We start from the raw sequence: 27,243 nt of genomic DNA, 5'->3' as shown, positions 1-27,243 counted from the left end.
AGAAATTTTATTTAGATTTCTCGAATTTTGCCAGCTTTGTATGCGTGTGTGTTGGGAGAGCATCTGTGTAAATATTCATAAATGTAGATCTATATAACCACCAAGACCAGAGTCAAGTATAGAACAGTTCTCAAAGTTCCTTCAAGTATCTTTTAGAGCCACAGATACCCTCCTTCTTTCACAGTGCCTCCCTAATTTTCTCACAACGAGATCTATAATTTGGCATTTCAAAAGCACTAGAAAAGTGCTTAGCGGTAGAGCTATTGCCTAGCAAGCATAAGGTTCTGGATTCAAACCCTAGCACAGTAAAATAAAAATAAAATAAAGGAATCATACTGTCTGTAACCGTCGAGATGAGCTTTTTGCCTTTGAGATCCATCTACATGATTTCATGTACTGATAGTTTGCTTGTTTTGATTGCCAAGTGATATTTCACTATATAAATATACCACAATTTAATATTCATCTGCTAAAGAACCTTGGTAGGGGATGGGGTCTAGCATTTGAGTCTCATCTAAGTGGCTATGAAAATTTGTGCCCTCATGTTTGTTGCTTGAATCTAATTTTTTCATTTCTCTGAGTGTAATTACCACAGTATGGGGGAAGTGAATGTTTACTTTTATTAGAAACTGGCCTTCTCTTTGCCAGAGTCTGCAGCATTTTACATTCCCACGAGCAATGTATTTGATCCATATCTCCTCTTGTCAGCATTTGCTGAGGTCACTATTTATATTTTGGCTCTTTGGATCTGTATTTAAATCTCTTGTTAAAAAGTTACCTGAAAGCCAGGTGCTGATGGCTCACGCCTAGAATCCTAGCTACTCAGGAGGCTGAGATCTAAAGATGGAGGTTCAAAGCTGGCCTGGACAGAAAAGTCTATGAGATTCTTATCTCTAATAAACTACTCAGAAAAGGCCAGGAGTGGCACTGTGGCTCAAGAGGTAGAGTGCTAGCCTTGAGCAAAAGAAGCTTAGGGACAGTGCCCAGGCCCTGAGTTCAAGCCCCAGGACTGACACCAAAAAAAAAAAAGTTACTTGAGGATACCCTCCAGAAAAGCAAAAGATAAAAGCAATGGAGGAGCAGTTTGGAGGTTCTGGAAGGAGAGATGGAAAGTGAAACAGACAAACTTACAGTTAAGTCTTGTGCCTGCTAGGATGTCCATGGAACTTAATTCAATTGCCAAGGAGTAAGAGGCTTAAGGTTCTGGAGTTTGGTATGTATGTATCTAACAACAAATATGTCAGTGAAGCTACATTTTCAGATCACTTCATCTCCATCTATTATGTAGCCTTCAGCATTTTTTCCTTCCAGTTCTGGGGCTTGAACTCTAGGCCTGAGCACTGTCCCTGAGCTGCTTTTGCTCAAGGCTAGCACTCTACCACCTGAGCCATAGCACTACCACTTCTGGCTTTTTCTGAGTTTAGTGGACACAAGAGTCTCTCAGTCTTTCCTTCCCAGGTTGGCTTCGAACTGTGATCCTCAGATCTCAGCCTCCTACGTAGCTAGAATTACAGGTGTGAGCCCTGAGCGCTGGGCTAGCCTTCAGTATATTAACATTGTATTATGACTACTTAAGATCATGTCCAATGTTTGCTACTAAAAATCTGCTTTTCTTAGGAACAGGAGCTGTATAGCTTCATCTCCCCACCGTTGGCCAGCTTGCCAGTTCTTATTCAGTAGTCATATGGCATCAGTCTTCTGAAGAAAGGAGAGCTGGGCATCTGTGGCTCACGCCTGTAATCCTAGCTACTCAGGGGGCTGAGTTCTGAGGATCGCGGTTCAAAGCCAGCCTGGGCAGTCCATGAGACTTTCATCTCCAATAAACTACTCAGAAAAAGCTGGAAATGACACTGTGGCTCAAGTGGTAGAACACTAGCCTTGAGCAAAAGAAACTCAGGGATGGTGCCCAGGCCCTAAGTTCAAGCCCTGGGACAAGAAAGAAAGGAAGGAAGGGAGAGGAGGGAGGAAGGAAGGAAGGAAGGAAGGAAGGAAGGAAGGAAGGAAGGGGAGGGAAGAAGGAAGGAAGAGGAGGGAGAAGGAAGGAAGGAAGGAAGGAAGGGGAGGGAAGAAGGAAGGAAGAGGAGGGAGAGAGGAGGGAAGGAAGGAAGGAAAGAAGGAAGGGAGGGAGGGAGGGAGGGAGGGAGGAAAAGGAGGGAAAGCAGGAGAGGGAGGGAGAGAGAGAGAAGAGGAGGGAAGGAAGGAAGGAAGGAAGGGAGGGAGGGAGGGAGGGAGGGAGAGAAAGAGGGGAAGAGAGGCAAGGAAGGGAGGAGGAAAGGAGGGAGGGAGGGAGGAAAGAAGGAAGGGAAGAAGGGGGAGGGAGAGGGAGAGAGGGAAGGAAGGGAGAGGGAGAGAGAGAGAAAGAAGGAAAGAAAGAATGAAGGAAAGAAAAGAGAGCAATAGCAAAATTTTCAACTTGATCAATAAATGTAAGTTTTAATGTGTTTGTGTAATAACCTGCACATGATTTGTCATGACAGAGAGCCAAAGTCAATCATGCCAATATTATGACTTTATTTAATTGTCCAAAGTAAGTTTGTATTGCTCATCTGATCACCATCTGTAAGTGGCCAGTAAATCACCATAGTGTTGACTTCTTATTCCCCTTGGGTATCCGTTCAGGAGGTGACTTGAGGTGTCTCCATGGAAGACTGTCCATGCATCACAGCTGTTTCTGAGTCTTGGAAAGGGAGCTGACGCTTGTCTAGGCTTTGTAGGTTAGATCTCATGCTGTGGGTGCTAGAAAAGATTCACCTGCTGGTAATAACAAGAGGGACAAAAAGGCAGTGTGAGGTGGAAGCAGATTGGCCACAAAACCCAAATCTTCTTCTGTGTGATCTATGCTGAACTTTCTACTAAGCAAGAGCTAACTCTGTGTAAGCCGAAAAGTAAATCCTCCATATTTTTTACGATTATTCTAATTTGCAGTGGGAAAAGGGTTCCATCTTAGACCTAACTTATACATACCAAAGTAGCTTAACATTTAAAACATGTATGCGTAATATACACACATTGTACTGTACAGTACATGATTTCATAGACTTATTTCCTAGGCTCAGCTCATCTGTAGACTGGCTTGGTTAATGCACTTTGTGAACTCACTTTGAATCAGGCAGTGCTCAACCTTACAGGTATATTCTCTCATTAATCCACATTAAAGCTATAACTAGTGTAATGTGGCCACTTCTTTTTTTTCAGAGGTGGGGCTTGAACTCAGGGCCTGAAAACGGTCCCTGACCTTTTCTGCTCAAGGCTAACACTCTACCACTTTGAGCCACAGCTCCACTTCCAGTTTTCTGGTGGTTAATTGGAGATAAGGGTCTCACAGACTTTCCTGCCTATGCTGGCAGATCTATCCTCAGATCTCAGTCTCCTGAGAAGCTAAGTTTATAGGTGTTAGCCACTGGCACCTGTCTGTGGCCATTTTTGACAAATGAATAAGTAACAATCAGACAAGGCTAAGCTTTCCTAGTGGGTAGAGCTATGGTGCTGAATCCAGAACTCACTGCGCTAGGTCTCTCTCACCCCAAACCCAAGTTCCTTCATCATTTTACGCCCCTTAAGGAGCTTTTAGTTGGATGGGGGAAAGCAACTCAAATGAAAACTTTAATGATATTCGGACATCAGAGGCTAGAAAGGCTTGTTGATCATCCTCTGCCCCTGACAGGAAACCTTAGAGTCGATTCTGTAGCAATTAAGAGAAGGCTCTGTCAAATTCAACGAATTGATTGAGACAGAGCAATCACTTACTGAAAATTTACAACCGACTTCAAGGAAGGAGGGGAGCCGTATTAAGTAAAATAAGTGATCTAAACATTGAATTTTAAACACTTATTGAAAAGTGTAATCATACTTATTGATTCCTGACAACATGAAGTCCCACTACCTGAAAAGCAAGACTTGTTTTTCTGGAGAATTTGGTGCTTATAATGGAGTTGATTGTTTTTTATAAATCTACAGAAGATCTACCCTAGTGGGGAGGTGGCTAGTGAAAATTCTTATTTTCTGTGAATCACAGAAATTAAAGGATTGTTAGGGAGTAATGGTTTTGTTTTTAATTGACTCTCCCTTCAAATCAAATGGAGTATTTCCCAGATAAAGACCGTAAGATTGAAGCTAGCCCTTGCAAAAGTAAACATAGAGACCCTTCCCTAAAGACAAAGTAAAACAAAAGAGCTAGTGGCATCGCTCAAGCTGTAGTATTTGCCTCTGTGCTGGGCTTGATCTTTAGCGCATGCATGCATGCACATGCACAAGGTCAAATACAGTATTATAAAAATTTTCTACACAAAGAATGGAAATGGGCAACTGAAAAACAACTTCCTCCACTGCCTTATTCTCCTGAAAAAAATACTACCTCAGGTTTAAAGTTAAAGTTCTTCCTGAGTTTATTGTTGTTATGGTGTTTATAGCTAGTTTTGCTCTGAAGTCCTCCTAGAAAATTAAATATGTGATAAGAAAATGTGTAGTAATAATAAATATGTGATTTTTTTAACGTGATCATGAAAGCTGGAGTCTTGCGGCCTATGCATAGAATGCCGCTTGAGTAATAGAATTGCCTACTTTTTTGTGGGGAAAGAAAATAGCTACCTGTCTTTGAGTTTGTAGAGGACCTTAAGTGTTAGAGATAAGGTCAGTGGAAGTCCCATTGTCACCGTGTCTGAGGGGAGGGAACTAAGGGAAGGAAATATGTATCCTTCTTACTGTAGGGGATCCTAGGAAAGCAGAGGGGAGCTGCAGTAGGAAGGAAGTGGCCACAGGGGGCCTAGTGGGAGCAGCCTTGAAATTGTGTAGAGAAAGGCTTTGACGTTGGCACTGATGCTAGATGCTGGTTGTAAGCCAGGCAGTCACAGACATCCTAAGGAGAAACAGCACAATGAGTGAATGCTATGCCACAAGAGATGAAGGGAGCGATACCCTCACCACTTAGAAAATGGCGGTGAGAACACCATGTCTTGTGGACAGCTGGACTGCAGAGAGAGACTGAGTCACACAGACTCATGATCTAGCTGAGAACTTCCAGGAGGGGGAAAATGTCACAGAATGGTTCAGAAATATGCCTTGTGGCACATTATATGACATGGTTCGTTGTATGCTAAATCACCACCTTCTTGTATTCTTCACTATAGCTTTCCAGGAAGGCCAGGGGGAAGGCTTTCTCAAAGAGAGCAAATCGTTTGAATTGTATAGGACTCTCTTTAGTCACTCAGTGCTGAGGAGAGTACCAGGATGGGGTTTCCTTGAAACAAAGGGTCACACATTGGCTTCCGAAAGGCTCTGGGCCCATTCGTGGCTTGTCATCCCTGTCTGTGTAGTCCAGCACAGTTCATGTGATCTTCCCTCCAGCAAATGACTGTCCTTTCCATCTCGCCTAGCATTCTTCCTTGAAAGAAAACATTTTTTTAGTATTTTGATAAAGCACGTGTTCCTCTTCTCTCTAGATCTTTTTTTTCCTTGTTTTGTTGTTATTACAAAGGTGATCTACAGAGGGGTTAGAGTCACCTAAGTTAGGTAATGAGTACATTTCTTTTGGGACATTGTTACCCCTTCCCTCACTCTCTCTCCCAGTTTTTGCCTCCCATCCCTACCCACAAGTTGTCTTTTCAACATAGTGTCTAGTGAGTACCACTGCTGCCTTTGTTCAGCCTATGTCCCTCCATTTCTATGTACCCCTTTATCCTTCCCCAAACTGATCAATGAACCAATAAGACAAAAAGAAAAAAAGCAAAAATAGCAATAAGGGGAAAAACTCTCATTTCCATTCCCTAGAGTTGATTTTGATAAATATTATTTTATAAGGTCAGATTCTTTAGATTTCTCCCAAAATAAATATTACTCTTAAAGTCAGTCATAGTGACACATACCTATAATCTCAGTATTTTTTTGGTGGGGGATACTTGAGGCAGAAAGGTCATGAATTCAAGGTCAGCCTGAGCTATATAGCAATATCCTGTGTCCAAAATAAAAACCCTGAGTATGTATGTATATGTGTGTATAAAATCCTACATGTTGGATGATTATTTCTAATGCATATGAATCAAGCACTTCAGTTTTTTAAGTAAAAAAGAACAGGGGAAAGGAATGAAGGAAGAAGGGAGGAAGGAAGGAAGAAAGGGGAGGAAACAAGGAGGGAAGAAGGGAGGGAGGATGTTCAGGTAAATCCAGAGCAGTCTAGAGTTTTAAATCACTATATAAGGCATAATACAAAGCATATTACTGTGATAACTAGGCTAAGGATTTAATAATTGTTATTTATTTCATTCTGCTTTACCAGCCAAAATTATGTCTTGTCACAGTCTGTGTTTTCTCTTTATTACATTAACAAAGAACACTCTGATTCTTATTGAGGAAATTAAATTCAAAGGACAGCATTCAGTTCTAACTTACATGTACAAGACATTCTGGTGTTACATTCTGAGGGACCTACTTAGGTATAGAAAACACTTCAATTCATTTGTCCCTAAATTGATATTTCTATTTGCATAAAATGGAATGTCCATTTGCATAATATCTCCTACATATTATTTCAAACTTGCTTATATCACTGGATTACCACAAATGTTTTATGCCAACCATCAACTCCTTATGTAGTAACTAGATTATATGATAGACTAGCTAGAGGAATTACTCAGGGCCCTGGATACATTTTTCATTCAACTTCTGTGTACTCTTTAGATTCTCCATCAAAGAACAAAATTAGTCTAGAACATAGCCAGTTTTTTCCTTTAACCACTTTAGTCAATATCCTAGATTACTAATCTTGAATTGTATCCATGGCATGGTTAGCCCGTTAACAGTTGAGAGAGAAGAAGCTAACTCCAAGTATAGAAATCTCAAAGCAGTATGTGAAACTTTAGTTTTGAAAAGTTCAAACATATATAAAAGTTGACACAAAAATATAGATATACTTCTTCAGCCATTTTTAACTCACAGGAAAACATGTCTTTTTTTACTGTCTAATTTCCCCTATAATTTGAAACACATCCCAGACACCATGTGATTTTAGTCAGACCTATTTTAGTAAGAATCTCTTAATGCTAGCCCCGCCCCCGCTGAAAGATACTAAGATAGCATTATTGTACATTTAAAATCATCATAATTCTAACTGATCAAATATTTAGGTTTCTAATTTTTTCAGAAGCAGAGGGTTTTAAAAAAATTGGATCAGAGTTTAAATAAAGTATGTAAGTCCTACTTTTCCATTATTTTTCTTGCATTTTTGAAAGCAAAGTTTGAAGAAATTGAGCTGTTTGCCTTTACCGAGTCTGCATTTTGCTGGTTGTATTTCTTGGTTTCACAAGTGTCTCTCTCATCTGTTTATCCAGCAGTGTGGTTGTTGGTTCTGGGGAGGGCTAGCCAGTTTTCTGTGTAATTCCCTATATGATGTCTTCCACCATCACGAGGCACATGCTAGAATGCCTTCTCTCTGTGATGACCACACTGTACATAAGCACTGAATCATTAGGAACAGTAAGTTGGAAATTATCATTTGATCACATTTTTTTTTTTGGTCGGTCATGGGGCTTGAACTCTGAGCTTGGGCACTGTCTCTCAGCTCTTCAGCTCAAGGCCAGTGCTCTACCACTTGAGCCACAGCGCCACTTCCGGTTTTCTAGTGGTTTATATAATGATTGTCTTATGCTAATTTAACTTTGCCTTCCTAAAGGTTTAGAAAAGCAGGGGACAGAGAACAGGAAGCTTCGAGATATGTTACAAAGTCTGTAACCTAGGGCCAGCACCAAGCATTCTGGGGTAACTAAATAATTTGCACTTGATCCAGCCTGCGACAACATTTGTCTTCACAAAGCCCCCTCACTAAATGTGCTGGTCTCTCCAGACTCAAAGTGCAGCCTAGTTGATAGCAAAACAACCTCCCTTTTACCTGCCATCTACTTGTGTGTCTACTAAACAGTAAGTTAAAAGAATGTCTATAAATATCATCTTGATTTGTGCCCTTGACATGGTGTTTATAAAATCCTTATAATGTAGGCAGTCTTGAAAACAGAGTGGTCTTTTATCTTTATTTTTCTGACAACACAGCACATAATCATAATAGATGCTCTCGGTGCTGAGAAGTTTTCAGGCACTGTAATCCTGATGCACAAGTATTGAGTTATTTTTATTTAGGACACAAGAGTGCAGTCTTAGACACTCTTTGTTGCTGACTGTTTGGGGTTTGCTTGCTTATAGACATAGAAAGCAGTGTTGACAAATACGTTCAGAGCACACAGTAAGAAGCACAAAGCAAAACAAACCTTTGTTGAGCCTCAACGTTTTATATGTATGATAAAAATGCAGATAGCCCCTGAGTTCTGACAATGTGCTTGTGTTTTCTCGGAAGAGCACACCTATCAGTTCATCGAAATCATGAGTACAGTTTTCATGGCGGTGGGAGTTGAGTTAGGCTCTAAAAACCTGCAAAGAGTTAAGAAGATGCCAAGAATGTTCTGGAAGAAACAACATGAGCAAAACCATTAGGGCTTACATCTTCCTAGCCTAGTTAGGCATAATTAAAGAATTCTCATCTGAGTCTGGGGGGTAACTCTAGTCTGATGTTAAGTAATAAAGAGACATGAGTAGGGTCATACCATGGAAGAACTGAGTTGTTAAATTGGGGCATTAGCACCATGCAAAGGCAAGAGCGTGAAGGCTTTCGGGATATGGATTAAACAAGCAAGGGAGTCAGGAATGAAGCCTGAAAAGAAACTGAAGTCAAATCATTAGAAAGAAGGAAATTAGCCAGGCACTGGTAGCTCACGCCTGTCATCCTAACTACTCAAGAAGCTGAGATCTAGGGATCACAGTGTGCAGCCCAGGCAGGAAAGTCTGTGAGATTCTTCTCTGCAATTGACTACCAAAAAGATAGAAGTAGAGGTGTGGCTCAAGTGGTAGAACATTAGCCATAAGGGAAAAAAAGAAAATGTCAGGGACAGTGCCCAGGCCCTGAGTTCAAGCCACACAACCAGCACCAAAAAGAAAAAAAAAATCACTGCAGACTAGCTTGGAGTTTATATAGCTTGGGTAATGACTGCTGTTCGTTTGCTCTGTAAACATGAATATTTCTTGTGCTGTAACTGTTCTGAATAGCAAATTCGCAGGGACAGAATCCACCAGAACCATAAGGTCAGGCCGACATTCTGGAAATAAATATGCACAGGAGTGATATACTGAACCAACCATTGTGTTACATATATTTCTCGCTGTTAAATCTCACACAAGGGATGTTGGCAGATTTATCAAATCCTTTAATTAAAGGACTGAGAGCATATGAGTAACACTATTGATGGGAATCTTAAAATAAAAACACTGGATTAAACTCTCTTCTCCCAGCTTTTCACTACAGAAGTTTTTAATTTGATTCAAAATATATACATATTATTTCTCTTTCTGATTCTTAAGTTTTCTTTTCTTTTCTTTTTGAGGATGGTTGTTTTTGCCTAACTAAAAATCTAACTATGATTGTCCATTTATCACACAGTGGGAATAGAATTTCTTTTATCTCCTATTTTGAAAATAGAAGATGTGGCCTTCTAAAGGAAAATTCAGCACCGTCTAGAGATGAATTCAAGGAATATGGTCACTTCAATATATTTTATGTATTATGTCTGAGTTAATTTTGTCTTAAGGGTTTTTTAATATTTAATTTTTAAGTAGCACGATGCAATTTATGAATTTACAAGTACAGTGTTTTGGTGTTGCTGCATGTTTGGGTCTATGTTTGTTTTGGGTCTCCTATAGCTCAAGCTGTCATTGAACTCATGATCCTCCCGTCTCTGCCTCCCAATTTCTGGGATTACAGTTATGCGCTACCATAGCTGGGTCAGTGTTTTATGGTGGCATATGGCAAATCTATACAATGGGTAATGATCAGATCAGGGTATCTGGACCACAGCCTGTCTGCCTATTACCTGTTGAATGTCCAGGTACCTCAGGCCTGTCTATGGGCTGTAGGAGATATTTCCAATACAAACCAAAGAGTTCAGGTTGGATAGTGCGTGAATCATGAGAAAAAAAAAATATTTCAGCTGGGTGCTTGTGGTTCATACCTCTAATCCTAGCTATTCAGGCAACTGCGCACTGAGAATTGTGGTTTAAAGCCAGCCTGGGCAGAAAGTCTTTGATATTCTTCTCTCCAATTAAGCATCAAAAAGCCAGAAGCAGAGCAGTGACTCAAGTGATAGAACACTAGCCATTTTGAGCAAAAAAGCTCAAGGACAGCAAGCGCCCAGGCCCTGAGTTCAAATCCCAGAACAGGTACACACACACAAATTCATAAAGAGAACTTTTTACTAAACCAAAGTAACCTGTGGGTATTTTGCAGAGAAAAATTGACCAGAGAGGATAGTGTGAGTCTTGGCCACTCTGAGCTCTGTGGGTGATTATGGACATGTTAAGATGATCTACCGTCTTCTTACAGAGTCTAGGTATCATTTGCTTTTGAAGCCAGATTGCTGCTTTGGAGAAAACATTGCAGATGGGCGGTATGGGCTGTCCAGGGCACAGGGCTGTGGTTTAGGCCATTTGAAAATGGGACTATTGCCCTTCCAGGTTATAGGGCTATGCCATTGGCCACTTTTTCCTGTCCCCCATCGATGGCGCACTGTTGGGTACACACAAACCCAGAGCATTTAAAGAAATCAGGACTTGCCAGAATGACATTGATACACAGGCCAGGCATGCAGTGGTATTCTTTAGTTGTGTTTGCTTTCATTTTTTATTTTCAGGGAGGCAACTCCAAAGATGTTATATTCAAGTTCACTCCTGTACTTTCTCAGGCTAGTGTGAGGAACGAATCACGTGAATGATTATTATAATGGCCTTAGGTCACAACTAAAAACCCACTTGGTCATGGTTCGTCTTCCCAAGCTCTGTGGGCAACAGGCACACAGAGGAAACTGAGGCACAGGGAGATGCCCACGCTCACTTGTTCTCTTCATTCCCCAGACCCTTTCCAACAGTGTCTGTAAGAAGGGAAGCACTAGTTCTTGGAAGTGTGAGTAGGAAATTCGGCGTGCATGTGCAGTGATCCTGTGGAGAGGCTGTGAGATGGTATGGGTGGGAAATGCTCCCAAGCCATCATTTCAGTATGGGGGCTAAATGCTTCTAACCCTTGTTTCTGTCTAAAGAAAGCATGTGATGTCATTAGTTCTTTCCTTCAAGAGGCTGGGCCCTTGGCGCTGCTGACATAAAACAGTCTTGTCTTCCCTGGTGAAGCAACAGGTAGGCATGCTGCTCAAGTGCTAGGCCAGCGGTCAGGAGTGTTATCTCTCTGATTTCTCTAAATTTTTTTGCCAGTTCTGGGACTTGAACTTAGGAGCTGAGTGCTGTCTCGAGGATTTTTTTTTTCTCAAGGCTAGCACTCTACCGCTTGAGCCACAGCGCCACTTCCAGCTTTTTTTTTTCTGCTTATGTGGTGCTGAAGAATCAAACCCAGGGCCTCATGCATGCAAGGCAAGCACTCTACCACTAAGCCACCTTCCCTGCCCTCTTCTCTAATCTTGATGTCACTTTTTCTTTGGCTAGACAGGCTGCTTTGGCCTGACTATCAGACCACTCACAATCTCTTGAGCTAGAAAATGTCATGTCCTAAGCTTCTTAAATAATATGCCTTTACTCTCAGCTCTTGTTTACATCCTTTCTGGAATACAAACCAAAGAATGAAGGAAAAACATTCTGGAATAATTGCCATTCACTTGTAAGTTACTTGGTTTTCCTCACTGACGGTGAAGATGACCAGGACCTATGTTGAAGGCCACTTATGCCATAGAAACAAGACCTTTTGTCATATCCATAAAGTGGCAGCCACAGGTTCCATTTTCTTAGCCTGGCCCTCATAAACAACTGATCAGTAGACAGGCTGAAGGAACATTCGATGCATAAGAGCGCTGGGTATTTTATCTCGGGTTAAACATGTGCTTATAGGCTGTACTAAAGGCCATGGTATGCTCTATCTACTGTCTAAGGAGAGATTGTGGAGATTGTCATATAGGTTCAAAGATGGCTATCCTCACATTCTGGGCTGTGCTGATCTCCTGAGTAGCTAGTATGAAGTATGCCAGATATTTTTTTAATTCTGTTGTAAAGGTGAATACATAAAATCTAGTAGAAGAACATTTGCATACAGGAAACCCCTCATCATCAGGTTCTTCTTCCTGAGCATCTTTCTCTAGGTAGGGTTCAGAACATGAATGTCTCCCTGCTTTGTGGTGCCATCTTGGAGAGACCCTTAGCTCAACGTCATCTCCTGTCATTGTTCCTCTTCTGCCTGACTGAATCTATATTCTTTTAATTCCTTCCCCTCCCCACCAACTGTTGAGTAGATAATTATACATTTAAGTCCTGCTGTTTGTGGAGATCATATATTTGGGGGGGAGAGAGAAGACTTGATATAGGAACTGAATGGCACCTTTGAAAGTTGGGCTTTGAAAGGAGAATCCAGGCAAAAGCACATTCCAGCTGTGTCGCCCCGCTGAATCGGGAACAAATTATAGAGACAGTGTGGATGCCAGGTGGACCTCTTGAATCCCTGTCACTTACATGCTGTGTGGGGTTGAGCAAATTCCTTTAGCTCTTTCCGTCTGTAAACTAGAGACCTGTAATAGAGTACCTAGCTCCAAGTGTTATTTCAGGACCGAATTCAAGTAAATCACTTTGTACCCTGTGCATGACAATGTTCAACAAATACTATTAGTAAAACATTCATAGAGGGAGAAGAAAAGACATACTGGGATTTCTTTTGGGCTTGAACTCAGTACCTGGGTGCTATTCCCTATTTTGCTGAAGGCTAGCTCTTTATCCCTTACTTGAACCACAAGTCGACTTCTGGCTTTTGTTTCATTTCATTTTGCTAATTAATTGGAGATAGTCTCACAGCCTTTCCTGCCTGGTCTGGCTTAGAAATGTGATCCTTTGCCAGTTGCTGGTGGCTCATGCCTATCATCCTAGCTACTCAGGAGACTGAGATCTGAGGATCCCAGTTCAAACCCAGCTGGGGCAGGAAAGTCTGTAAACCTCTTATTTCCAATTAACCACCAGAAAACCAGAAGTGGTGCTGTGGCTCAAGTGGTAGAGCACAAACCTTGAGCTGAAGAACTGAGGGACAGCATCCAGACCCCGAGTTCAAGCCCTACAACCCACAAAAAAAAAGAAGAAGAAGAAGAAAAAAAAGAAAAAAAGAAAGAAACATGATCCACTGATCTCAGCCTCCTGAGTAGCTGGGATTATTGGTGCAAGTCTCTGGAGATTGACAAGACTTGCTGGGGTTGTTTTTTGTTGGTGGTGGTGGTGGTTTGTTTTTAATCTTTAAGTAGTTGTACAAAGTCGTCCAACCCCTCCTTCCCTCACACATCTGTTTTGTAGGATATACGTTGAGATCGTGCCTGTATTCTCTCCCTCTTTTCCTCTCCATTTGTCTATTCCACCCTTTCTTTTGGGCCCCCATCCCCACCCCTTCGTGTACCTACTTCCTGGTGTTCATTTTTAATTTGCATAAAACTTTCACTAGGCAACCTTGGGCTGGTCCTCCTTGAGTACGACCTAATCATAGCCTTGAGTGTTTTGTTTTTACAGGATTTTTAAGTCATTGTAAAAAGGTGTTTTTCAATTCAACCTGTTCGTTTATGGGATCAAGTTTATGGGACCAAAGGATCAAGTGCGTCTTTCACCCTTTCCACCTTTCTTTCCCATCTCTCCCAGCCCGCCCATCCCCTCGAATTACGTGGTTCCATTTTCACATACGTATATTGAGTATTATGACTGTATCCTCCCAATCCACGTTTCCTCAATCAGCTCCTTCCTAGGAGGGATGCGGGAGGGCCTTGTCTAGAGCTCTCTGACTGCACAGCGATTAGCACTGACCAGCCTCCTCGTTCTCCTTTATTACTTCCCTCAGGTGCTAGAAAGCTTCAAGATCATGGACTACAGCCTTTTGCTAGGAATCCATGTCTTGGACCATTCTCTTAAAGACAAAGAAGAGGAACCTACCCAAAACATGCCTGATGCAAAGCGCCCCGGGGTGCAGAAAGTGCTCTACTCAACAGCCATGGAATCTATTCAGGGTCCAGGGAAATCTGGAGATGGGATCATAACAGAGAACCCAGACACGTAAGAGCAGCCCTTGAATACAAACCAACTACCCCTCCCCCTCCGCCCCAGCCCCCCTCACCCCCTCAGCCAGTAATTCCAAGCAATCACACCCCCTAGTGGATTGTTGCTGGGTGTGAATGTGGATTAAACCAGCCTTTCTCTTTCGTCATCTGGATTAGTGAGTAGCAGTTTCCCGGGCATTCTTTCACAGATATGGTTTATTCCTTCCAAATGGCTCCATTTTTACATCATGGCTGAAAATTATCTCCCCACTTTTTAATACCATAAGGGAGAAGAGGATGCTTTGAATGAACACGTATGCCGGTTTCTTTTGAAACTGGGTGTTTATCTGCCTGAAGGAGACTTGGTTGATCTGGTCCTGTGCCCTGGCAGATCTGGACTACCTCAGCCAGACATCATAACCACTGCCAGATTAAACTGTGATAAGTGTGTATTGTGTACAGAAACAATCTCAACCCACGAAGATTAACGGGATGGTTGACTGCCTCTCTAGCTGAACAAGGAGACTAAAAGAAGAAATGACTTCCTGTAGCTGGAAAATGCCTGCCTTCTAGGAATTCCCCGGCAGTGACTAAGCCACACACATATTTCTCTTTTATAGAGGAAGTGAGCATGCATTAAGTCCTTTTTAAAATCCTTCCTGAAACTCCAACAGCATGTTCAATCACCACGTGAAAACTAGTCTGTGAAATATTACGCAACTCTTTTTTTTACTATACTGTATGGTTATTGTGGAGGTGATGTTCAGAGGGGTCACAGTTACATAAGTCAGGTCATGAGGACATTCCTTTTTGAACCATGTCACCCCTTCCCTCGCTCTCTCCCAGTTTTTTCCTCCTGTCCTCACCCACAAGTTATATAGTTCATTTTCCACATAGTATCTACTGAGGACCACTGCTGTTTTTGTTCCCCCTTTGTCCCATCTTTTCTGTCTCCCCTTACCCTCCCAAAGACAAATAAACTTGGTGCTGGCACAACTTTTTTTTGTTTGTTTTTGAACTCTGGGCCTGGGTGTTGGCCCTCAGCTCTTCAGCTCAAGGCTAGTGCTCTACCACTTGAGCCACAGTGCCACTTCCAGTTTTCTGGTGGTTAATTGGAAATAAGAGTTTCATGGACTTTCCTGCCTATGCTGGCTTTGAACTTCGATCCTCAGATCTCAGCCTCCTAAGTAGCTAGAATTATAGGCATGAGCCACCGGCGCCCAGCAAAAATTATTGCTCAGTTTTAAAATAAGACTTTTTGTCTTGTTTTTTATTTTGGTAGTACTGGGATTTGAACTCAGGCCTTTGCTTTTTGCTAGGCAGGTGCTTTACCACTTGAGCCATACCACCAGGCCTTTTCTCTTTGTTTTTTTTGTTTGTTTCAATACTGGAGTTTGACTTCAGAGCCTCCCATGGGCTAGGCTGTCAGGATTTCACTACACCAAACCTCCAGCCCTATTTTTCACTGATAATTTTTAGGATCAAGTCTTGGTTAGCCCTTGACTGAGCTGTGATCTACTCCTACAGGCTTCCTTTCCATTGTCACCGAGATCACAGGTGTACACCACTATGTCCAGCTTCCTTTATGGGGAGATAGAGTCTCTCAGAGCTCTCTGTCTGGGCTGGCCTAGTACCCCAATCCTCTCAGTCTTGGCCTCCCAAGTACCTTGGGAAGATAGGCATGTGTCACTACATCCAGCCGCAGGTTAAAGAGGCTCCCATTCACTTCTCTGCTTGACCTAACCTCCAACATCAATCTTCCCACTCTCAGTTTCTCAAGTAGCAAGGGTTACAGGTGTGAGCCACTGGCCCATGACTGTTCCTTTTATTTTTGAGATAGGGTCTCACTTTTTGCCTAGACTGACCTGGGCTTCAATCTCCCTATTTGTACTTCTTGCTGTACACCAGATTACAAGCATTTTCTGTTACAAGAGTCCTGAAAACTGTTTTGCCGAGGCAGGCCTAGAACTATGATCCTCCCAACCTCTGCCTCCTGAGTAGCTGAAGTGACAGGCACACACCACCATGCCAAGCTATTGGTTAAGATGGGGTCTTGAGAACTTTTACCCTCCCAAGTAAGCTAGGATTATAGATGTGAGTCACCAACCTGGCTTAGATAGGAATAATTCTGAAGTTGCATTCTTCCCATCCAACTCCACAGCTTGGACAGCTGTGAGGTTCTACTCCTTGTGGAGATTCTGGGAGCATTTGAAACGATGGGAAAAAAATAAATGATTGTGGTGAGAGCCTCAACTTTGAATTTGTAGATGATAAACTATTTTCTATGTCTCTGCCAACAGGATGGGAGGCATTCCCGCTAAAAGCCATAAGGGAGAAAAACTACTTTTATTCATGGGCATTATTGACATTCTACAATCATATAGGTGAGAAATTTTTGCCAAGTGCCCTTTTATTACTTCAACATGAGTCTTTTTTAAAGTTTCTGAAAATTCACCAACTAGGAATGATTTTACATTCTCTGTTCCTTTTGCATGTGTTTGCATTCAGGTTAATGAAGAAGCTAGAACATTCCTGGAAAGCTCTTGTTTATGATGGGGTAAGTGACCCATGTCTTAGTTCAGATGCACACACTTCTCATTTTTCAGGATTGCCCAGTGTGCCTAAAAGAAGGCCAGAGTAAACTCAGAATTGTAGGCTAGAAGATTGGTTCAAAGCTAAGAACAGAGCGCACAGAAATTTGAATAATGATTTGAGCAAATAACATCCAGCCTTGTGGCCAAAGAGGGACAAGGAATAGAGAATATTGACTGGCTCTGCAAAGGTGTTCTTCATAAGATAGTGGAGAGAGAAGAGATGAATACTTTTTCAGGAACGGTAGGAAATTAGGCTGGGTGCTTGTGGCTCACACCTGTTATCCTAGCTACTCAGGAGGCTGAGATCTGAGGATCACAGTTCAAAGCCAGCCTGGGCTTAGAAAAGTCTGTGAGACTCTTTATCAATTAACCACCAGAAAACCAAACATAGAGTTGTGGCTTCAAGTTGTAGGGTGCTAACCTTAAGTAAAAGAGCCCCAGGGGCAGCACCCAGATCCCTAAGTTCAAGTCCCACAACTGACAAAAAATAAAAATTAAGTTCTCAGAAGCTCAAGCTACAGAGGGAGGAATTTAAGGCCTACTTTGAGGGAAAGCAGCCCTGGATTTGAACTCATTTTCCAGACTTGGCCTCTACTTAGGGGCCTGGCAATAGTACCCTCCCTTATTTGTGATGGTGATGGATAATGCAGTCCGGGCTCAATTGCAGTGGCTGACAACACAATAAGGGCATAGAAAGTGAAAATGTTTGAGTGTGGATTTATGCACACACACACACACACACACACACACACACACACACGCACCTGCACCCATGCACACACATATGTGCACATGCATGGTTGCATCTTGATGATGCATTTGAACTTCCTGCTGCTGACAAACCATTTATTGGCCTCAGCATCCCTCTTGTAATGACTGGATGTGACATTTGCAAAGAATATATCGGTCAGTGATGTGGCCACAGTTCCCTGTAAGATATGTGCTGACACTTCCCTTTGAAAGAGGATACATTACAGATACCATTCTTCTCCTTTCTGGAAAAGAACACACATTTCTCAGCTCTGTGGAAGAGTCTGAATAACCTTTCAGCATGAAAGATCTATATTTTGTCCATGGACTGATAACTGACTTTTAAAATGAATGTACTTGTAAACAGGCTTACAAACTTGTATTTCAGCGTTAACCCTGGGCTCATTCACATCAAAGACTCGGCCTATGAAAAGGTCAAGGTAGTTAGTTAATTTTAGTTGTTTTTCCAGCTGAAAAAGGTAAAGATTACATAGCACCTTGACCTTGGAAGGGAGAGGCAGCAAATCTCCTCCTGAGTCCTTCCCCTGCTGGTTTTTCAATGACTTAACTCTCACCTATCACAGGTGAGATTTCTGACAGCAGTGGCTGAATCCGGCCCTGGCCTGCTCTGCTTCAAACAGACCTTCTGTTTTTGTTTTTGTTGTTTTCATATTTGTGTGTGTGGTTTGGTTTTGTTTTAGAAAATCCCTGCTGATAACACACTTGGGAGATTGTAAGCAGTCATCGGGAATTGTTTTGGCTTATTAATCAATGCAGCTCTTATTCAGAAGTATTTCTTTATGACAAAAAGAAACAAACAATCTTCTTCTTTAAAGGCAGCACTGTGAAGTCCCTAGCAGCCTGCTGATATTTCTAAACTCCAGAAATAATGAGAAGGGGTCCAGATCAGGCGGAAGTTACAAGATTGTAGGAAGTATATGTAACACCAGGGTAAATGTCCTGTCACATCCTCCGTCTCCAGAGAGTCTGCAGGCTTTATAATGTGGCTGAAGAAGGGTCCTACACACTGCACCCTTCCTAACACTGTGGCTATAGAATGTCAGATTACCCCCAACTAAGAGCACATGGGTGTCTTATATAACAGCCCATTTCACAGATGAGGAAACAGAGGCCCTGTGACTCTGACTGTGCCCAGAATCCCACAGCCTTTTTCAAGTTAGTACTCACACCAGAACCAGGTCCCTTGATGCCAGTTCCATCCAGCAGATACCCGGGTAATGAATGAAGAAATGCACATACAGTGTCATTTCATAATCTTTTAACAACACCCTAGGCCAAGAAATGAATCTGAGAGACGTGGTTAAACTGAAGATTTCTTTCCCATCCTCCACTTTTATAGGCTCAGATTGTCCTGGGGCTAGCTTAAAGGAATTATGAGAAAAGAAACAAAAAGTCATATTCCAAGAGGTAGATAACAAGAAATCAGGAATTTTTTTTTTTTTTTGTCATTCGTGCGGCTTGAACTCTGGGCCTGGGCACCATCCCTGTGCTCTTAAGCTCAAGTCAAGCGCTCTACCACTTGAGCCATAGCACCACTTCCGGTTTTCTAGTGGCTTTATTGGAGATAGGAGTCTCTCAGATGTGCCTGCCCAGGCTGGCTTTGAACCTCAATCCTCAGATCTCAGCCTCCTGACTAGCTAGGATTACAGGCGTGAGCCACCGGCACCCAGCTGGAAATTCTAAGATAAGTACTTACAAGGAATCCCTTGATCTTTTGACAAGATTACTACAGAAGGTCAGACACTCATAATCCCATGTCTCTCCTTAAACATATCATAAGGACCCACGCAACCAGCAGTTTTCTGCTTGGATCAGCGCTCTTCATGCATTCATACTTCCTGCACCCAGTCCTAGACCCAACAGGGCTCTAGGGTTCCCACATTTTGATTTCTGGGCCAATGTCTGTTTGTTTGTTTGTTTGTTTCTTTTCCTTCTAGCCTACTAAAGATATTTGGTTGAATCTACACTTAAGCTTTTAAAATTTCCCAATTGAAATTCATGAATTTGGATTCAAGAGGGTATGAGATAGACCAGCAAATGTACTACTTCTAGAAACATACATCTTAAAGAAAGATTACTAAATGAGATAGAAACAATCAGATCCTCATCCAGTCATCTGGATTTGTAATAAAATGATACTTCAGTCCTAACATCTGCCAAGAACAGAGAAGAGACAAGTGGAACCGTCAATTCAGTTCAGCCCTGTGTGATCCAGGGATAATAAAGTGCAACATAGGTAGCTTTATCTCCTAGCAATCTTCCAGTGTTTGTCCACCTTCTTTATGTGGAGATGAAGCCAGAAGATTTGTGTGTGTGTGTGTGTGTGTGTGTGTGTGTGTGTGTGTATACATGTGCATACATGTACATACTTGTGCCAGTACTGGGTCTTGAACTCAGGGCTTGGTGCTCTCCCTTAGCTTTTTTGCTCACACCTTCACCTCTGTCTTTTTGCTAGTTAATTGGAGAAAAGGATCTCTCCCATTTGTCTGCCCAGGCTGGCTTTGAACCATGCCCCTCAAATCTCAACCTCCTACATAGCTAGGATTAAGGCATGATCTAAAAGCACCTGAAAAATAGAACATTTTTTAAACTCACATTTTCCTCTTACATTTGAGTTGTTCCCCATTTTCTTTGATGGCAAAGAGTGCTACCTTTCATTGACACTTGTAGCACTGATTGCCTGTCTGAAAAGAAGTGTACACAGAGAGAAAGAGAAAGAGAGAGAGAGAAAGAGGAAGAGAGAGAGAGAGAGAGGAATAAAGATCTGCTATTGTGATTCATGGAACAGAGCCTCTTGCTGTCTGTCTCTATACCTTAGGCTTCCTTTTACCTGGAGGATCTAGAACTGTTGGGACTGAGTCTCTCTCCCAGCCCCAGCCCCAGGCCCCTGGGTTCCCCAGGATACAGAACATGGCTCTGCCTAGCTCCCGGCCACTTTTTGTTAAGGCTATTGGCTGAGAACACCTGGCAGAGATCTTTCTCCTGACTTGAGGGGAGCTCGGAGGTAAACCTGTGATCCTTGATCTGTCTTTTCAGGACACTGTTTCGGTTCATAGACCAAGTTTCTATGCAGACCGATTTCTAAAGTTTATGAATTCCAGAGTTTTCAAGAAAATTCAAGGTAAGATGTTTGTGAGAATTTCTTAACTGTAGCATTTACTTGCTAACTTTGCCATGTCTCCGTGAAAGACTTTTGAAGAGCTAGAATTGTTTTCCTCTACAGCGGTTACTCAGTAATTACGGTGAAGTATCCCAATCAGGTATTTATTAATGCTAACATTAGTCCTGTTCATTGATGGAAAGAAAAATAGAAGCACTGTAGGATTTTCTTATGGCCAACTATACAATATATTGGTTATATATACTATTCAATCAGTGGAATATTGTTCAAGCAGTAAAAATGATACATTATTGGTCCTTCAAATATAGATTTATGTAGTTAATCGTCTGTATACCTCAGATACATACCAGAATTCAAATGCAATGTGAAATCATTTACAGTGTTATTTTCATGACACATTCTCTAAGGTAGACCACATTTTAGGCCACAAAATAAATCTTAATCATTTAAAAAAGATCATACCAAGTATCTTCTCTGAAGAAAAACTGGAAAATGTACAAATGAGTGAAAATTTTAAAGTAGCAACAGTTAAGAAATAAATCAAGAGAGAAATAGAAAAATCTCAATGATAAATGAAATGAAACAAACATACTTCTAGGTGTAGTAGCATATACCTAGAATTCCAACACTTGAAGGCCAAAAGAAGTGGGCCATGAGTTTGATACCAGTCTGGGCTACATAGTGAGACCCCATCTCACCATATGTACCAAGACTGAAACCAAGAATTAACCCCAAAGGCTAATAATGGCTATTCAAATTAAGGGATTGTGTGGGATCTTATTTTCATTTATTCTGTTTATTGCATTTTCTACAATTTGTATGTTGTATTATGTAGTAAGTTTGTAAACTGTGAAAGGCCATTCTACATATATTATGTTATCACTTAGTAATTCTGTGATTCAATTTTATAACCCAAAACATGATAAGTTAGGCAGCCTACAAAGACCAGGGAGAACCATGATTTAAGGCCAGCCTGACTCTGCAGAAAAGTTTCTGAGACCCCCTGCTTAACCCATAGCTGGGCACAGTGACACATACCTGACATCCCAAGATCTATGGGAGGCTGAGATTGATCTCTCATCCAGGACAGCCCAGGCAGAAAAGCCTAAGAGACTCTGTCTTCACCGAGGGAAACTGAACAAGACAGTCATGCCTGTGATCCCAGCAAGGATGAGAAGCCCAAAAGAGGCAGATAATGACTCAGTCTTAACCGGGTAGGAAATGAAAGCCTAGAATAAAAACAGTGAGTCTGGCACAGGTGGCTCACACCCGTAATCCTAACAACTAGGAGGCTGAGATCTGAAGATCCCGGTTCAAAGCCAGCCTGGGCTGCAAAGTCCATGAGACTCTTATCGCCAATTAACCACCAGAAAACTGGAATTGGAGCTGTGGCTCATAGTGGTAGAATGGTAGCCTTGAGCAGAAAGGCTCAGGGACAGTGCCCAGGCTCTGAGTTCAAACCCAATAACCAACAAAAAATAATACTAGTAATAACTAGGTAAAAAACAGGGCTGGTATCAAGCTAGCCTAGCAAGTGTACAACCCTGAATTCAAACTAGTCTCTCTCTCTCTCTCTCTCTCTCTCTCTCTCTCTCTCTCACACACACACACACACACACACATACACACAAAACAGCTACATATTGATATAACATTATAATATGAATAGCTTCCCATATTCTTAAATATTCTACAAAAACATTATTTAGAATTGCAGTCCAGGGCTAGGAAGGTGGCTCCGTGGTAGAGTGCTTGCCTCTCATGATTGAGGCCCTGGGTTTGATTCCTCAGCACCACATACACAGAAAAAGCTGGAAATGGGTGCTGTGGCTCAAGTGGTAGAGTGCTCACCTTGAGTTGAAGAGCTGAGGGACACCGCCCAGGCCCAGAGTTCAAGCCCTATAACCGACAAAAAAAATAAAAAAGAATTGCAGTCCAACATTAAAATTGAGCTGGTGGACTTACTTGAGTGGTATAGCTACTGCTTAACAAGCCCAAGGCCCTGACTTCAAATCCTAGTGACACTAAAGTGGCAGAAAGCGTGAAAATTATCCAAAGTGCTAACATGATTTAAGCACTCTTTTAGAACTGAGCACTTCTCCTTTTTTCTAACTGATGGTTTTATGAACATAAAATTTTCAAATAAATGTATCTAAATTAGGAATTATTTGCTTGGGATAGACTCCAAGAACGGATATTAGAATATTAAAATGCCCAAAACTACACAGAGAGACTGTATCCCTGAAGTTTCCCACAATTCTGTATTCTCCTAGAACCTCTGCCACCATTAAATTATGCTACCCTGATAAGTTAAAAAAAAAAAGTTATTTCTTGAGTACTGGGAAAGTTCAACCACTCCTCATGTTTATCTGCCATTCATAATTCCTTTGGGAATTGAGCTTTGTTGCACTTGTCCCATTTTTTATTAGGTCTTTGTTATTTTTCCAGATGATTTATATGAAGCCTACGTATTAAAGATATCAACTCCTTTTTGCCTTATTATTCTAAGAAAAACTTTTTTTCATATTTGACCATCTCAATAGCATCAGAATATTACTGTCAAATGGAGGGCACTGTCAATTAAATTCCTGCCTAAGGTGTTTGTGGCCTAAGATGGACCATAAGGTGGTATTTGTTATAACCACCAGCCTGAAGGAGTACCCGCTGCTGGTTCACCTTCTAGAGAGATTTCCAAGTTCCCTTAACCCTGGGCCAAGGCTGGAGATCTGAAATTTCTCTGCAGCCCCTCTATAGGGTTGCAAAGGATGTGACCTTTAACCTGTTTCCTTAGGAGAATCATCCCTCCAATTGTTTTTAATTTAATTTTATTTGATTGCCATGGGACTTGTATTCAGGGCCTGGGTTCAGGCCCTGAGCTTTTTTGCTCAAGGCTAGCACCCTACCACTTTGAGCCACAGCTCCACTTCCTGTTGTTAGGTAGTTAATTGGAGCTAAGAATCTCACGTCCTTTCCTGCCTGGGCTGGCTTCAAACAGCAATGCTCAACTCTCAGCCTCCTGAGTAGCTAGTATTATAGGCGTGAGCCACTGGCGCCCAGCTTGCTCCCAATCTTAAAGAGATGCTTTTTCTTAGTAGCATATCAGTCAATGCTAAAAGCAATGGCTTCTTTACTTCCCAAAACCATAGCACGTGTTACAGTCTTCCCAATTTGTATGGCTTAGCATGCTTTTTTTTTTTTTTCTTTTTGGACTCAGGGACTCATGGCTGCTCTACTCCTCCAGCCCTTTTTTCTTTTGGTTATTTTTGAGATAGGGTCTCACTTTTTACCTAGGCTAGCTTGGACCATGATCCTTCTTTTTATGCTTCCAATTATAGCTAGAATGACAGCTGCACGTCACTATACCCAGCCTTCCCTAAATAGAGATGAGGTCTCAGGGTAGCCTGGGCTATCCTCAAAGCACAGTCCTCCCAAGCTGAGCCTCCTGAAGAGTTAAGATTACAGGCATGAGCCCACCACACCTGGCTCTTATCATGCTTTTAATGCTACACGTCTTCTGCTTCTTCATCAATCTGTTGCCTTTTCCTAATGTTGGTTTTGCAGCCTATTTTTATAAGCTTTGTTAAGATATAATTCACATACCACCAATTTCACCTTTTCTTGTCCGTAATGGGTCTTGAATTCAGGATCTGGGCACTGATCCTGAGCTGTTTTGCTCAAGGCTAACACTCTACCACTTTGAACTACAGCATCACCTCTGGTTTTCTGGTGCTTAATTGGAAATAAGAATCTCAAGGACTTTCCTGCCCAGTCTGGCTTCAAACCAGGATCCTCAGATTCCCAGCCTCCTGAGTAGCTAGGATAACAGGCGTGAGCCACTGACACTCGGTAAAATTTGCCTTTTTGAAATATGCAGTTCTGTGTTGTTTAATGTGTGAAAAGAAAGACTGTCTAGCCGTCTGACCCAGAGCAAACACAGTCTTTCTCCTCATTGTTTCTGGGCCTACGAATAAGCTTAACTTTGCTCAATGCAGGTGGTTCATTTACTCACAGACTTCCAAACTCTAAAGCCTTCATCTACTAAAGTGGTTTATAATGATGAGAATATTACTATAAAATTGCTCAAGGGACAGATAAACCTGCCCCTCTGTAAGCAGAGATTGCCCTTTCTTTACTCATTCGGTCCTTCTCCTATTAAGTTCTTGCAATCTGCCTACCGGAAGGCCCCTCATGAGCAGTGTAGTCCAAAAGCAGAACAGAGTATCCCAAAGCTAAACTCTGATACCTTTGCTGTCTGCTCACCCACTTCATGCAAACCGCAGAGGAGGAGCGATACTGCTAAAAACAAGTGCAAAAACAAGAAGCAAGCTTCTACTTCCTTCTCCCTCTCCAGTTTCCTACAAGGAAAGTCTCTAGAAATGTTCCTCCAAGAAGAATCATTGCAATGGAAGGTAATATAAGAAGGGTTGATAGGTGGCTCATGCCTATAGTCCTAGCTACTCAGGAGGCTAAAATCTGAGGATTGCAGTTTGAAGTCAGCCAGGGCAGAAATGTCATTAAGACTCTTACTTCCACCAAACTACCACAAAAGTCAGAAGTGGAGCTGTGGCACCAGTAATAGAGCATTAACCTTGAGCAAAAAACCTCAGGGACAGCACCTAGGCCCTGAGGTCAAGCCCCAGGACTAACAGAAAAAGAAAAAGAAAGAAGGGTTGATCCATTTATAACCAAAGTAGCTTCCAGAAAAAGCCTTCTGTGAAGTCTCAGCCTCAGGCTAGCACAGATGGGGACTTTGGTTCTCAGTGGCTCAGGTCCCCAGCCCAGCTCTGAGGTTGGACAATGCTGACTAGACAAAGAAAGAGAGTGAATTATATACCTGACATGACCATGACCTAGAAAAGACCCAAAAGGTAGGAAATTTCAGGGGAAAGTCACAGAAAGCAGAAAAGCAACCAGAAGTAAGTTATCTTGGTTAACATTAATAAGATGAATTAATATTAATAAGATTAATAATAAATTAGTTAATGAGATTAAACACTGGCATGATTTAAAAGTCCCAGTCCCGAGTTACTAGGGCTGGGGTCATGAGAACTTGCCATACTCTGCTAGCTATGTTAATCAGCGCACCCAGCCTCCTCCCGAAACAATGTTTGCAGAAGGAAAAATAACTCCCTAGTAAGAAAATATATAAAGTTTGCCTCCCATAAGACTTCCTTTCAAATTTCAAAGAGAAATGCCAACTTGAATTTATTCTAGGATATTTAGGTCAGATCATTTTGGACAAATAGTTTGGTCAAAATGCAGACATGTTCTTCTCCCTTCGAGCGTGTGTGTGTGTGTGTGTGTGTGTGTGTGTGTGTGTGTGTGTGTGTGTGTGTGGTGTGGTATGTGTGTGTGTGTGTGAGATGAGTCTAGTGCTCTCTGTTCAAACAGTGACTAAAATGGTATTAACCATGATTGAAATATTAATTTAAAATAGGAATCGCATTTTAAAAGGTTTGGGGGTTGAAATAGGGTCCTGTTGTACACCCAGGCTTGTCTCCAATTCGACCTCTCAGCCTCCTAAGTACTGAGATCACCAGGCCTGGCTTTGACGTGTATTTTAATTTCTCTCCCCATGTTCTTTTCTGCCTAGCTTTGAAGGCTTCCCCTTCTAAGAAACGATGCAATTCAATTGCCGCCTTAAAGGCAACCTCCCAGGAGATTGTGTCTTCCCTCAGCCAAGAATGGAAGGATGAGAAGCGCGATTTGCTGACCGAAGGACAGAGCTTTAGCAGCCTTGATGAAGAAGGTAGAGACACATAACTTCCTAAAACAGAAAATTGTAAGGGCTGGGCCTCAAGTGATAGAGTTCCAGCTTAGCAAGCATTAGGCCCTGAGTTTAACTCCTAGTATCTTAAAAGAAAAGAAAAATTCTAGTCATGTATTTATTCAGTAGTGCCACATCACAGTAGAAAAACTGCAAGCTACCTGCTGAAAGCCATAGTCTATTAACTAAACATTAGAGGCTATGTACAGCATGGTGCAGTTCTGTACACTTTAAATGATACATAAACAGTATAACTTACAGTTTATGATAAAAAATTAAAAGGTAGTAAAGTATTCAAAAAGAAAAAAATCTATATTCCCACTACCTGATAGTAACAAACACTAATATTTTGTTTTCTGTACTCCTGGACTTTATTCTGTGAGTGAGCATCTATCATCTATCTATCTATCTATCTATCTATCTGTCTGTCTGTCTGTCTGTCTGTCTGTCTGTCTGTCTGTCTGTCTGTCTACTTATCTATCCCTAAGTGTGTATACATAAAAACATGTATCTGCATATATAAACAATGTAATAATAGCTTCTTCAGTTATTGAAGTACTCTTTAATGAAATGAAATAGAAGTTGTATAATATTCTTTTTGCATGCCATGAAATTAAATTTATCCCTGGAATAAACATAGAGACATTGACGTAGACATAGTTTTTTCTTTTAAAATAGTATCTTTCTGAAGAACTTCATGTTCCTGTTCTGTTGCCATTCCACTGACCTCACATATTTATTTTCTGTCTTGATGGCTAGGATTCATGGTAAAATGATGACTAGAAAATAATGGGTGCCTTCCATTATTCCTAGTTTTTTTAAAAATTATTATTATCTCCCCAAATAATCGTTCAAGGGAGTTTCAATTAAACACGCCCATTTATGTGCACAGTGCATCTTGATCAG

The 27,243-nt window shown here is 41.6% G+C and overlaps 1 protein-coding gene across 3 annotated transcripts in view; it reads left to right on the top strand.

Annotated features, from left to right (window-relative positions):
* Positions 1–27,243, top strand: part of Pip5k1b (phosphatidylinositol-4-phosphate 5-kinase, type I, beta) — a 141,249-nt gene that overhangs the window by 63,074 nt on the left and 50,932 nt on the right. For all 3 annotated transcript variants that reach the window (XM_013018483.1, XM_013018484.1, XM_013018482.1), the window contains exons 7-11: positions 13,889–14,100; positions 16,385–16,468; positions 16,593–16,641; positions 20,486–20,570; positions 26,164–26,319. In XM_013018483.1, coding sequence (XP_012873937.1) covers positions 13,889–14,100; positions 16,385–16,468; positions 16,593–16,641; positions 20,486–20,570; positions 26,164–26,319 — 586 coding nt within the window. The remainder of the gene's footprint in view (positions 1–13,888; positions 14,101–16,384; positions 16,469–16,592; positions 16,642–20,485; positions 20,571–26,163; positions 26,320–27,243) is intronic.

Source organism: Dipodomys ordii, unplaced genomic scaffold, assembly GCF_000151885.1.
Source record: "Dipodomys ordii isolate 6190 unplaced genomic scaffold, Dord_2.0 Scaffold40, whole genome shotgun sequence".
NCBI classification, from domain to species: Eukaryota; Metazoa; Chordata; class Mammalia; order Rodentia; family Heteromyidae; genus Dipodomys; species Dipodomys ordii.
Note: the sequence above shows the minus strand (reverse complement) of the source record. Positions and strands in the feature narration are given on the sequence as shown.